General features: G+C 34.0%; 1 protein-coding gene across 2 annotated transcripts in view; it reads left to right on the top strand.

Annotated features, from left to right (window-relative positions):
- Positions 1-7,512: 7,512 nt before the first annotated feature.
- LOC133175467 (protein naked cuticle homolog 2-like) overlaps positions 7,513-13,638 on the top strand; it is a 32,477-nt gene continuing 26,351 nt past the window's right edge. The window contains exons 1-3 of one of the 2 annotated variants that reach the window (XM_061310569.1): positions 7,513-7,708; positions 8,270-8,296; positions 9,161-9,273. In XM_061310569.1, the coding sequence (XP_061166553.1) occupies positions 7,684-7,708; positions 8,270-8,296; positions 9,161-9,273 (165 nt within the window). In that variant the 5' untranslated portion in view covers positions 7,513-7,683. The remainder of the gene's footprint in view (positions 7,709-8,269; positions 8,297-9,160; positions 9,274-13,638) is intronic. The other variant, XM_061310570.1, reaches the window with a different exon arrangement.

Raw genomic sequence — 13,638 nt, 5'->3', positions numbered from 1 at the left:
CATACATCAATATGTCAACAATGTTACGTAAAATGATAGATCCAAGAACCTATGATTTCCGACTCCCAATTGTTCCGGATTACACTTTTTTTTTTTTTATAATATTACTAATTCTTCCTTTTACCAAAAAGAATCGCTTTCAACTTCTTGGGCAAATTTGCTACGTTAAAGTTAATTTCACTTACATAAATATATGAAAAATGTTAGGTATGTTAATGTCATCTGTCCAAATTTGGTAAATTCTAATACTAAGAACCTAAAACGGATACCGATTCGTACTTAAAATGAAACAATTTTCTCAAAGCCCCCCCCCCCCCCCCCCCCGTTTTCATAAAGATTAAGACTGACTGGATTAGTGTTAAGGATAAATAATACAAACTTTTTTTCCCCAGAAATCAGAATAGGTTTAGTAGACTTGAGTTCAGATAGATAACTTGAATAATTTTTGCCAGTGAGAGTAAAATTAGAAATCATGTCAGATTTTCTAAAAATGTCAGAAAATGTGTGAAAATTTGTATCGAGTTATAAAGAAAATGACACACAGTCTCAATTTTGAAGACCAAAGAATTACTTAAATTTTCGCATAGTTTAGGAATTAATTATTTGTGTCAATTAATCAGATAAGCACTGGGCTCACAAAATTATATTCCCGCTCTCAACTATGATGATAAAGTCCATTTTTTGCTATGTCCGATCAAACCATAAAGGAGGAGGTGCACAATGGGACTATGTAATAAAGATTCTGTGAAAGTATCATTAAATTCAGTGGTATAGGAGGATTTGCGGATAAGAGATGAGTACTTCCAATATTACAGAAAGAATGGCAGTGTCCATGTTTTGCTATGGAAAACCTGAAACATGTGTCTAGTCAAAAAGTAAAATTAGGCTGTGCACAATGGTACTGTGTAATAAAGATTCTGTGAAAATATCTTTTGCGGATAGGAGATGTATGAGTAATGGATGGATAGACGGACGGACGGACGGACGGACGGACGGACACCCCCATCAATATATACCCCCGCTTGAAAAGCGGGATGTATAATTATTAGGGATGGCAATCGAATACAGAATTGTCAGTCGGTTAACCGCAAAACGTTCCGACCGATTAACCGGTTAATCGTTACAAAATATACATTTCTGGACATGTTTTTTTTTTAATTAACACTATTCATACCCCTTCCCTCCGACCTCGCAATAAATTGATATATAAATTAAAAAAAAAAACGGCATTATGTTTATGCTTAATCTGTATACTTTACGTATTTTAATTCAATTTCGAAAGGAAAACCATAAAACATCTATGAGATACATGTATCAGGGACATTGGTCACTTTCTGACGACCCCGGGGCCCAGACATTACACACGGTCATTCTGCATTGTCACCATAATTAGAAACTAAGTTTACACTATTACTTAATTTACAATGTTTGCATGAAAATATAATTTGGCAGATAACTGCAAAAGATACACAATGTAATCAGTTGACAATACTCAACGGTAATTTAATTATTATCATTAAAGAAATATAGGGCAGGCTGGGTAACGATGTGGTGTTTAAACAGCAATTAACACTTCACAAATTGACCATGCAATTATCCCAACGCCTCAGTCCGAAGAGCCTTAATAAATTATATCTAAATACATGTATATGAGAAAACGTTATAACTTATCAACATTCATAGTTTTTTTTAATATTGCATATTAAATTTTAAGGAAATTTACACATTTTTTCATTTTTTCCCACTAATCGATTACAGGTTTCCTAGCCCATTACCATCATTCCGACTGATTAACCGGTTAACCGGTTACAAATTGCCATCCCTGATAAATATATACCAATCCATGCCCAATTTTTGTTTTTGTTTTTGAGTTATTTTTTCACAAGGTTGTATGTTCAACCAAAATCTCATTTAATGAATCTTTTAAAATATGGTCTCAGCATGGAAAGATTGATATTACCTCAGTCCTAATTATTTTATATGATTGATTGATTGATTGATTGATTGATTGATTGATTGATTGATTGATTTATTTATTTATTTATTTATTTATTTATTTATTTATTTATTTATTTATTTATTTATTCAAAGAAAATGTAAACAAAAAAAATGTTTTATTTGCAAATAAGATGCTTCAGATTTTAAAGTTTCCTGTTATAATTAACAAATGTCTAATATAAATATCTAATAAAACATGACAAGAAGAGTAAGGAGACCTTTGTATTTTTTAATGAAATATAATCTATGAATTGAAAAAATATAATTTATTAATATTTTTTAATCTATGGATGAAATCTCCGAGAAAATAGATATGTAAAGAAAAGAAATGTCAGGCTATTGTATTTTTTTTTAAATAAATTGGAATATAATTGCGAAATTTAAGAAAAAATGTTAATTTTCAAATTTGGACAAATCCCGATCAAAATTCAACCTCGAACCAGAATTATAGAAAATTGAAATATATAACAATTTCACAAGAATACTAGTTTAATTGAAATGTGTTATGGTTCAAGGGTGGATCTAGAGGTTTGGGTTTGGGGAGGAGGTTGTGGACTTTTCAAAGTTATTATATTTCAATGTAAAAGTAACCAAAAAAAAAAAATGGCCTTGGACCCCTCGAAGAAACACCGATCCCTTTTAAAACGGTAAGGAAAGTCAGGTATTTCAAGACAATTGGCGTAGGAAAGTGTTTTCTCTTCCTCGACCCCTCTCCTTCCCCTTGTAAAAAATTCACGAATCTGACCCCCCCCCCCCCGGAAAAACAAATAAAAAATCCTAAATCCGCCCCTGATGGTTTTCAAAAATAATTTAACTTAGCAATATAATGGACACCTCAGTAGAAACTGCATGAGATAGGCAGTGATTTAGTAATTATGAATTTTGCATCGACTTTGATCGGGATATGTTTAATTTCAATCGTGGTTGGTTCAAATTTGAAAATAGCAATCTTTCTTAAGTTTCAAATTTTCATTTCAATTTCTTTTTAAAATATGATTGGGCATTATATTTTTCCTATTTGTGACTTGTTTCTTAAAGATTATCATATATTGTTGCATCCCTGACATGAACACACGCATGCACCCTTTATGTCTTAAAGATCCATTAATTTTTTTTTGTGTAGCATTCTTCCTTGACTATAACTTTTCTTAGATGTCTTAAATATAATTTAAATGTTTTAAATGTTATTATTTTATTTACAAATTATATATTTTGTATTATCACATATTTACTCCTTTATAACATCAAAACGAACGACGTTTCTACACTTTATACAACTATTCCGCACTATAAATTTATGTCTCAGTTGCATGAATCGATAGGCACGAGTATGCTCTACGTATGAACAATTTCTTAAACGAGGCAAGCTATTAACAAACAAGTTGATGAAACAAGAATATCAACAGTCTCGTTTGAAGTTATCATTTCGCAAGTTTGTCAGCACATACAACCTATCATTGAGTCAAATACTGACTGACGTTTTTCATACTAATTGTTAGGCCATTATTTTTATCCTGCATCTACCCCTTGCATTGACCTAGTAAAGGTATCCTAATAAACCAAAGCTTTATTCGGTCAATGCCCTAATAATTAAAGCCTCGTGCATGTATTCGGACGTTCTAAAAGCATTGTGACGTCATACACATTGCCGTGGAGTCTTAGTTTCAACTGAAAAGATGTACCTAAATCGATTAAAAATAGCTCGTTTTGGAGGTCTGATATAAAAAATATATTGCAGGATAAACAAAATACATGGATACTGTCTTGAAATATAAGCGATATTTGGGCTCGGGTCGAAAACGTGATAGAGGACTCGGCAAGCCTCGCCCTCTATCACGTTTTCTTACCCTCGCCCAAATATCGCTTATATTTCAAGAAAGTAGCCCTGTATTTTATATATACACTGAACTTTCTACGGAATTTTCCGGGTTTTTCTTCCGATCATGACAAGGCACACGGCGGGTGTGACCAGCCGGCAGGGGATGCTCACTCTTCCATGGCACCTGATCCCACCTCTAAATTTTGAGGTCTGTGTTTGCTCTGCTTCAAATTTGTATCGTTTCATTGGATTTTCGAGATTGAATACTGTTCGTTATCTTCATACTTCATTAAAAACTAGGCTTTTTGGATATCACAGACAACTGCTTCTTCAATAAAATAGAACTCGGAAATTTTCGTATCTTGTGATTGGACATCGACAAAATTACTTTGTTAAAAATGAAGTCTTCTGATTCTACACAAATTTACTTTGAAGTTGATATCAAAAGGATGCTGGAGTTCCTTTTTGACATTTTTGTAGTCTTCGGAGACCCGGTGGTCTTTTAACAAACTTTTGGAATTTCGATGGGCACTAATAGTGCTCTTTATTAGCTGACTTGTTTTTGTATTCTTATGAAGCCGAATTTATTTTAAGACTTCTACATGAGAAGAAGAAAACACTTACTGTGGTCTTCAACTCGATATTTAGATATATACCGACGACGTTTTATCAATTAACAATAATTTCTTCTATTTATATGTTGACTCGATCTATCCCAGTGAACTTAAAATAAAAAAAAAAAACAACAGAAGAAGAGTCTGCCACATCTGCAGGTATTTAGACGTTTTACTGACTATAGACGATAAGGGCCAACTAAAAACAAAATTGTATGTCAAACGAGATGATTTCAGCTTTTCCATCGTCAACTTTCCTAAATTGTGTAGTAACATTCCGCTAACACCTGCATGTGGTGTTTACGTCTCCCAACTTATTCGATACTAAAGACCATGCTCCGAGTACCATTTTTAAACCGAGGCTGGCTTTCAACAACCTCGTTTAAAGTCAGCAATTCGTAATTTTCATTGTCGTTACAATGACCATGTCAACAAAATATACAGTGTAACCTTTAATTGGGTCGTATTTTGACTGACGTGTTTCATACAAATTGTTAGGCCTTTGTGTTTATACTAAATTTGACTACGGAATGTTCCGTTCACCTGATCAATACATGGAGGGTGTGACCGGTCAACAGGGGATGCTTACTCCTTCTAGGCACCTGATCCCACCTAATTTCCGGAAGTCCGCGTTTCATGGCCTAGCTGTTTATTTTGTACTGTTTATTTTTAATTTTTATTTATTTATTTTATTTATTTATTTTGAGATCGATCTCTGTTAGTTATCTTCAACTTTTTCATTATACAGTGGATATAGATCATATTGATTGTATATTGTCTAGATCTCACTCGAGAATTTTTCATTCATAAGAGAACGTATACCGGTGAAGGACTTCAGATTAACACCTATATTCGGCATTTAGGGCCATTGAGCAGTGAGGATTCTTTATCGTGCCAACTTTTTTTAACGAGATAAAAAAAAAGTCATATCCAACCACAAACCATGGGAGATCCTATGTACATATGTTACATATGTACATAGGATCTCCCATGGTTTGTGGTTGGATATGACTTTTTTTTATCAACGAGATAGGTGTTATTATTCCTGAACCTTGGCGAGGGGATAAATGGATAATAAAAACGCAAACCATGAGAGATTCTTTGTATCTTTTAGACGGTCTATTATCTGTGCTAATGTCATATTTATTAGAACAATTCAACTGTATCGCATGTGATACAGACATGATTTTTAATGCTACATTATTATACATATATGTATATAAAAATGATTTGGAGCTTTCATATTGGGGGGAGGGAGGTTAAGGACTGGAAGGTGTCCAGTCTTGTTTATCCACTCCCTCCCTACTCCTTTGCCCACATCTTTTACCATATCCCTTTATACCCTGTTGACTCTCCCATTTACTCGTTATTTCATGGCATAGGTTTATGCAATATACGTGTGTAAATACGAATTATAAAAAACAGAATAAGTTATAATTTAGCACTCATAGATGAAGCTCCATCTCCTAGTAAAAGTTATCAATTGATCAATGAATGACAAATGCATAAAAATTTAATTTTGACTGTTTTGTTTTGTATATAGATATAATATAGTATAGTAAAGTATAGTATAATATAACATAGTAAAGTATAGAAAAAAGTTACTCATTTTTTTCCAAATCTCATGCGCTGATCTAGAGGGGGGCAGGGGGAGGGGAGGTGAGTCCGGACCCCCTCTGGAATTTGCAGAGGTATTAAAAGTATATATACTGAAACATTGCTCATTGCTTAACAAAAATTTCAGATTATTAACAAAAAAAACAAAAAACAAAAAAAAAAGAGACAAATTTACATGGTTAATGTCTAATGAAGACAAACTAATTATTAGAAAAGCTAACGTTAAGTGAATATCTTATCAAAGCTTTCAAAAAAGGCATATTGCCGTGTGTTTACAAAAATGATAATTTTGAATACTTATATATACAGACTGTATGGTATGTATTTTACTTAATTGTATGGACTGTTAACATAAAATGTTTGTATTGTGGTTTATATTGTTAATACAGCTTTATGACCACATGTCAATTGCAGTTTGATAACCCCAACTGCTGCACCTAAAGTTACTTTTATGGATTATAATATCATATATATGCATGTATATGTGTGTGTGCGTGTTTATCTGTGTGTATGTAACCTCTCATTCAGAACTTTCTATCTTTTCATTGTAAAAAGCTTGTATGCCTTCTGGGCCCAAAATTGGATAATAAAATTATCTTATCTTCTACTGGACAAATAAAAAAATGAATTTGGACACCCCCCCCCTTTAGAAAACTTGTGCCTACCATAACCACCACGAATAGGACTTTTTCATCTTTCGGAAATGGATTTTTTTTTATTTTTGCTTGTCAAGTAATTTTCTGGATAAGGAAGGGTATTTATTCTTTTGTTTTGTTTTTCGTTTTTTTTTTTTTTTTTTTTTTTTGTCAAGAAATTATTGGGGTTGGAAATTTTTTTGACTGGGGTGGACCCCCCCCCCCATGAAAAAATTCCTGGATCCGCGCCTGAATCTGCTTAATGTCACAATGTCTTTTAAAGGAAATTCCTTAATTTTTTTCTTTTCTTTTCAATCTGATGGAAAAGGTGTAAACGAGTAATATATCACAACAGTCTCTCTCTCTCTCTCTCTCTCTCTGCGGTCCAAAGCCTGTTAGATATAGATTTATTCTTTATATACTTGCCGTTAAATGTTATTCAAACTTTTATCAAAATTTCTTCTTTTCAATCTTTCAGATCAAAGACATCCAACAGCCGACCTAACACTCTGTATAATAACCATAAAGGAAAGTACGGTTATTTAAAGATCAAAGAAAACTTTTATCTCGACGATTCCATGTAGTTATTCTTTCATATGCCTCGGGATTTTTTGGAAAAATCAATATTTACCTCTCCATTTCATTTGTAAGAGGTAGTTTTCTTGTGATTTGTATCAAATATGTTAATTTAAGTTGCACTCACTGGCAACATGCACGGATAATTCATTAGACAAAAAACCGAATTAAACGAACACCAATTTCCACGACACCCTTCCCAGAAAATGAACTAAACCAACTGTCAGTCAAGCGGCATGAATTCGACCTAGCACCGCCCTCGTAACTCTGTCAAGTGTGCTTTTCGTAAATAGTTTGTGTGTTTTCTGTGTACTAGCACTAGAGTTAGTCCTTCGTCTACAGTTGGAATTTTGATCGTAAAAACTTTTGATTGTGAACTTGGGATTAAAGTGAACTACTCATATGTGTTGTTTGTGCATGGGAAATGGGGAAACAAGCGAGTAAACACGGTAAGTCAGTCTTCATGGGTCTTCGCGCCCCCGAAATGTCACGAGCGCGAGTTGTAGTGTGCAATGGACATTGTCCATATTTGGTCGGCGTGGCGACTTCGGGGGAACGATTTCCATTGTTAACTATTGGCCTAAATGATGTTGCTCCTTCTAAAACAGGACTACTACTTTCTCACTTTGAGTGTATCGATTTGTTGTAATCCGTTAATTGGAAATCATGGACGGTCTGTATGTGCCACTTAAACTACGGCTGTTTTAATTAAAATTAGTCGATCGTATCAGTTGTGTGATGGTAAATAACCTCAACTAATTGAGCATGTACCAATTTGATTAAAGAAATTGACATAAGCATGCAAAACTTGAAAGAGGTACAAAATGGTCCAACACGGGCACCTGTTTTTACGAAAAGGGTGCGACATTAATGTCTCGATCTTTGAGGAGTAGCAGTACTGTGCATGTCAAATTAGAGTAGAATATTAAAATATAAAATGCATGACAATTTAGATGTGAAAGTTGTCATAATGTATTAATATTTTCTTTTGCATGATATAAACAAACCAGCATACAGAGGAAAAGAGCCTCCTGATGGTGAGTTAGCTCTCCTCCCCCTCCCCTCCATCCCTCTAGCCATATCTTGCTCATCTCTCCTATTTTATCAAGTGTCATGTAAGGCATGCAACCTATCTTAATTGCCAGATATGGAGCACAGATCCTAAAAGTAAATGTAGAAAATTTTCATTGCATACTAAATCATTGGAATGTCATTTCCTTAAAATTTATTTCAGAAAAGTCGATGAATGATCATAATTTTTTTTATTAGATGATGGGGTGGGGGTGGGGTCATCATCTTATAACCCTGTGCCACTGCTGTGTTTGTAAAAGGAAGCACACACTCCACATGTATCTAAAAACTTCCTGATGTAGAGAGGTGAAGACCTAGACTGGTTCATAATTTCACAATATCTAAGCCATTCACAATACCAGCTTAGAAATCCCATATTTATCCCTTTGTTATTGTACAATAAGAGATAAGATGTTGCCCTGATAGATCCCAAATGGATCAACATTGTCTTGTATCCAAGCTACTTGTTTACAAATTGAAAGAATCCAACTTATGAGTTGTTTACAAGTTCCCAGAATATGAGGCATGTGTTGAATGGCATGTTTTGTCACCAAATGCAGACATTTAGAATTGTTTCTACACTGGGACAGTGAGATAAATGAAGAGCTGACAAAATTAAATTGATGCAGGCTTGTCAGCTTTTGGGCCTGGGGCCCACTATGATGCACTACTTACCACATATCATAATTTAACCTTTAGCTTAGCACATTGCTTCACCATTCTCATGTAATACACATAACATAATTACTTTGTTACTTCTGTGTGGTTTGTTTTATAGTAAACTTGGAAGCTTTATCTTTAAAATCTTCCTATTTTTTTCTCTTTTCCAGCAGAATGCTTTCTTATCAATGGTCAGTTAAACAAGGCTTTGGAGGAGCAGATTCTGAAGCAAACAAAGACTGGCTTTAACCTGGCCAACTACAATCTAGATACCTCTCTGTCGGTGAGTGTACTTCACGTATACCCCAGTCATTCATACCTGTATCTGGTAAATAGCCCTTCGTGTTTAATGAGCCAGTATCTCCTTCGCATTGTTATGGTGTATGCTCTTCATATACTTCTTTTTTTTTTTTACCCTGGATCCACATATACAAGTGGGTCTGAATCCTCAGAGGATAGACATGTATTTTATTTTTATGGTATGATTTTTAAGAGGAACAAACAAATTTTAAGAGATGTATCTAATAGGACCCGTTTTAACAAGGAGACAATAAAAAGTGCCCTTTGGGCAAGGCAGACTGTGTTACCGAGTGTACAGAGAGAAAGAGAAAAAAAAAGAAAGAAGCAACACCTGGCCGTGGTGTATGGCTGTGCCATTGCTCCAATTTTGTTCCAGAATCCAATCCTTTTTTCTCATTTGAAAGTAGAAAATAAAACTTAACTGGATTTCCTGTACATCTGACTTTATCCTCCGCTGAATGGTCCTTAAAATAAATACCATTTGTGTTTAGCCAGGAAAACATTCCCCCCCCTTGCCGAAAATTAATGACATTCTTGGGCAAAATGAATGTAAACAAGAACTGTTTGCAAGCAGAGAGCATCCATTTGTTGAAGAATGGTGTAAAATTAGGGTAAATGAATGAAAAATGTGGTCTGCTGTAATTTCCCCTCATCAGCTATTACACCGACAATTAGTTTATTACTTCATCAGAGAAGATCTCGGAGTGTGTGGAATTCGCTCTATATTGGTACATACTGGTAAAGTCTGAATGCCTTAGTGTAGAGAGGTAATATAAAACAATAAATTCCTAAATTATGGCAATGACTTGTGGCAATATTCTCTTAGATATTCAATTTCCTGTTGTAAAAGGTGATTAGGGCAGCTAGACAAAGATAATTGGGGCTTTTCCTCCTCAATTATATATAAAGAAGATGGTAAATATATTCCCTGGGTATGCATTGATGCTTTGTAGTCGAATTGGATGTCCAGGCTCTTTGGATCATAGCCATTCATCTATAGGGGAAAAGAGTCTGTAAGAGCCCAAAATAGGATTCGAAAAAAGACAAGATTTTCTGCCTCAGAGTTATGGAATTGATTAGACTTGGTGAATTTTTATTTGAAAAAGCCAAGGATGAGCAAAATGACATCCATTGAAGATGAAAATTATGGTCCAGAAAGAAAAGGCCATACGCCAACATAAAAAAGCATAAAAGTTTTCTTTATAGGAGTTTGATTGTGGAGGGGTTTTTTATGATACTTTGTCATGCAAATTCAATTTTTGTGTAGTCTTACAAGACATGAAAAGAGGAAGTCACCTCTTGTAGAAGTTCATTTTGCCAAGTTTTACGAGCCTGAGAAATTTGGTGGAGACCATTTTTCATGTTAAAAAGTGGGTATGTTTTGCCAGCATACAGTGTTCTTGATCGCTGTTAAAAAGAAACCATATGGAGGGTACTGGAATTCTTGTGTTAGATCACGTCAGCGTTATCAAACGTTTTTATCTCACTTACACTTATGAATACATCATAGTTGCGTGCTTGTAGGTTATCAGGGTCCATTTATAACAAATGCATTTTTTTTTTAAAATTGTTTACTAGTTATTGCTTTTATTAAAATTTTCTTCTGTGGATGACTTTTTTATTTGGTTTTTTAAATTTGAATGAGTTCTTTACGAGCATTTTAATGAAATTTATTGCATGAAAATTCATAAAAGTCATTGTGGCAAACTTGGTTTCTTAACGGTTATATAGATGGCCACAATACATCAGGGTGTAAAAAATTAGAATTTGGAGAAATACGATCTTCACACATACTTTGTATTTTTTTTGGGTGGCTTTTTTTAATTTATCTAAGAACAGGTATCAGGAATGTGACATAAGATGAGTGTCGGGTTCGCTAACGAGCCTTCACCTGTCCTTAACTTGATAAAAATGTTGAACACAGGAAGAAGCCTATAGGATGCATTGCAGTTGACATCAAATGCAGATATTACCATTAAACAATTACTGTGTGTATTGATATTAAATGATCTAAAGGGAGATAAGATCTAGAGGCAAAATTCGATACTCTTTATCTTAGAGATAGCTGTTTATATTGTTGTTGGATTTCAAAGTGGTTCTTGAAGTAAAAAAAAAGTCCCAATTCCCATTACACCATACATAAGGGTTTTAAAACAAAACAAGGAATTCTTTTGATATGATTGAACTTCACAGTGGGAAGATAATGAAAAAAAAGTGCACATGGAAAAAAATGTGAAGCTGCTTTAAAAAAAAAAATCCTGAAGTATTTCTTGGTAGATCTTCAGACAGAATACTTAAAAGGTGGGATTCTTTTGTTCAAGTCGAGACGAGATGTGTAACTAGTTATTAGCGTTCAAAAAAGTATAATAAGGGGGTGTGGCGACACCAAAACATTGAAGGTCGACAAGTCCGTAACATCAAAGACAGAACAGGAGAGGGAATAATTAATGACACAAAACTTAATTGTCACCAAGTGTGCCTGTCAGTATTTGTCCAGATATTTGATACAGGCAAACTTCTGTCATTAGTAAATTCACATATTAATCAAGGAGTTATTTAACTCGTCCACCAAAGATCACATCTGATATTTTCAGAGATATCATTTCCCAATGAGGAGAGCAGAGCATGTAATAATGTCATAAATTTTCAAAGAGGGAAACTCGTTTAAGACTGTAATGGAACTGACAGTAAATTTTTTGAAGGCCATTGGTCCCTTTGAATTTTTCGTCTTTCTGGATTGCATTGTTTCGTATACTGTACGGCTTTTTTGGGGATGACTTGGGGGAAAAAGAAAAAAAAAAAACTAGATGAAATTCATGAGTTAAATGAGTCGTGTGTGTCATTTATCAACTGTGTACATTTTAATGCTTTTCTTTAACTTCTGCATTGTTGTGGTTTTTAAAATCCTTAAGAAAAGGTCAATAGGGGGGTATTGTGAATGTTACAAAGATGGCCAGAAATCTCTGCCAGGCCATGCATTGTCCCTTCATTGATGGAAAAATGACCAATCCCTGGGTTCCATTGTTATTAAGGGAAGGGTCCTAGAATGGAATGTTGAATTTCAATACTCATTTTAATGTTGAGGATAGAATAACTTAACAAAATGATAGCTGTGCCTGTAAATAATGAATTTGGAAAAAACAATTTTTTTTTATACCCATTCAGATTTTGTTGAGGAGGAAGGACAAGACCGTTTAGTGGTTGAGAACATTTTTAGGTTATCCATTGAAATAGTATGGGGGTATACACCTCGTTATTAAATTTAAAAAAAATTGTCATGATCAAAATCGTCATTTTCATGTCCCATGCTTTATCTGTTGTGTCTGATGGTTGACATGCCAGATTAAAATCCTTTTTGTAGGGAGGTGATAATTGAGCACAGTTGGACATTAGACAGGATTCTTGAGGATACAGCAAAATTTACATGGAAATCCTGTGGGGTAGAAATGTAATTTATATATTTTGTATATTTAGTATGTAATCATATTAGACCTCACAATTTGAAATACCGGTAACACATACGACACAATATCAAATCAAGACTGCTGCTGTTATCCTGGGTCACTTTTGTTCTGCAGGTGACCGATTTCTGTCCTTATCCCCCCAGAGCTTAATTGACCCTTTTTGGTACAGGGTCCTGTACCCATTCAGTTGGGAATTTTAAATCGAACAAGTGGCAAAATTTTGAAATATTTATGTGTAATAGGAATTTTTGCTGTGTAATAAAGAATTAGATTGAAGGTGTACACACACTTCAAATCTGTATGAGATTTTAAAATCTCAAAGTTCAACTTTTTTTAATATAAAAAGTACTGAAAAATTCAATTTGCTTGTCATTTGGGAATTTTTACCTACATTTTGGGAAAATATAGTAAATTTTCAATTGGGAGAGGGTCCTTTTACAGGACCTGGATGCAAGGGTTATTAAGCCCTGACCTCCCTTGTCATATGTCATGCATTGTCATATGGCATGTGCATTGTAAAATATATGAACATTTAAGATTATTTTCTGAAACAGCTGAATTTTGGTAGTTGCATCGTTTGACAAAGCATAGGGAACAAATACTGTGAATACCATAATTATATAATATTTGATTTTTAGGAGCTAAGATAAATGCTATATCAATTTATTGGTTAAATATTATAAATGCTTTTTAGATATGGACTCTTTACATTATAGAATATATATTATGTAATTATCAGGAGCTGTTTTATTTTTACCAACATTTTAAAATGATCCTAATTGGCTTGGGATTGAGGCCCACAGTTGGAGCTTATTTGACCAAACACTGGAAATTTAGTCTATTTTTGGAATTTATAATAATTCATTGGCATCTGGCAGGCAAAC

This window comes from Saccostrea echinata, unplaced genomic scaffold (assembly GCF_033153115.1).
Source record: "Saccostrea echinata isolate AGI-Se365-2 ecotype Australia unplaced genomic scaffold, CSIRO_AGI_Sech_v1 ptg000062l, whole genome shotgun sequence".
Taxonomy (NCBI): domain Eukaryota; kingdom Metazoa; phylum Mollusca; class Bivalvia; order Ostreida; family Ostreidae; genus Saccostrea; species Saccostrea echinata.
Note: the sequence above shows the minus strand (reverse complement) of the source record. Positions and strands in the feature narration are given on the sequence as shown.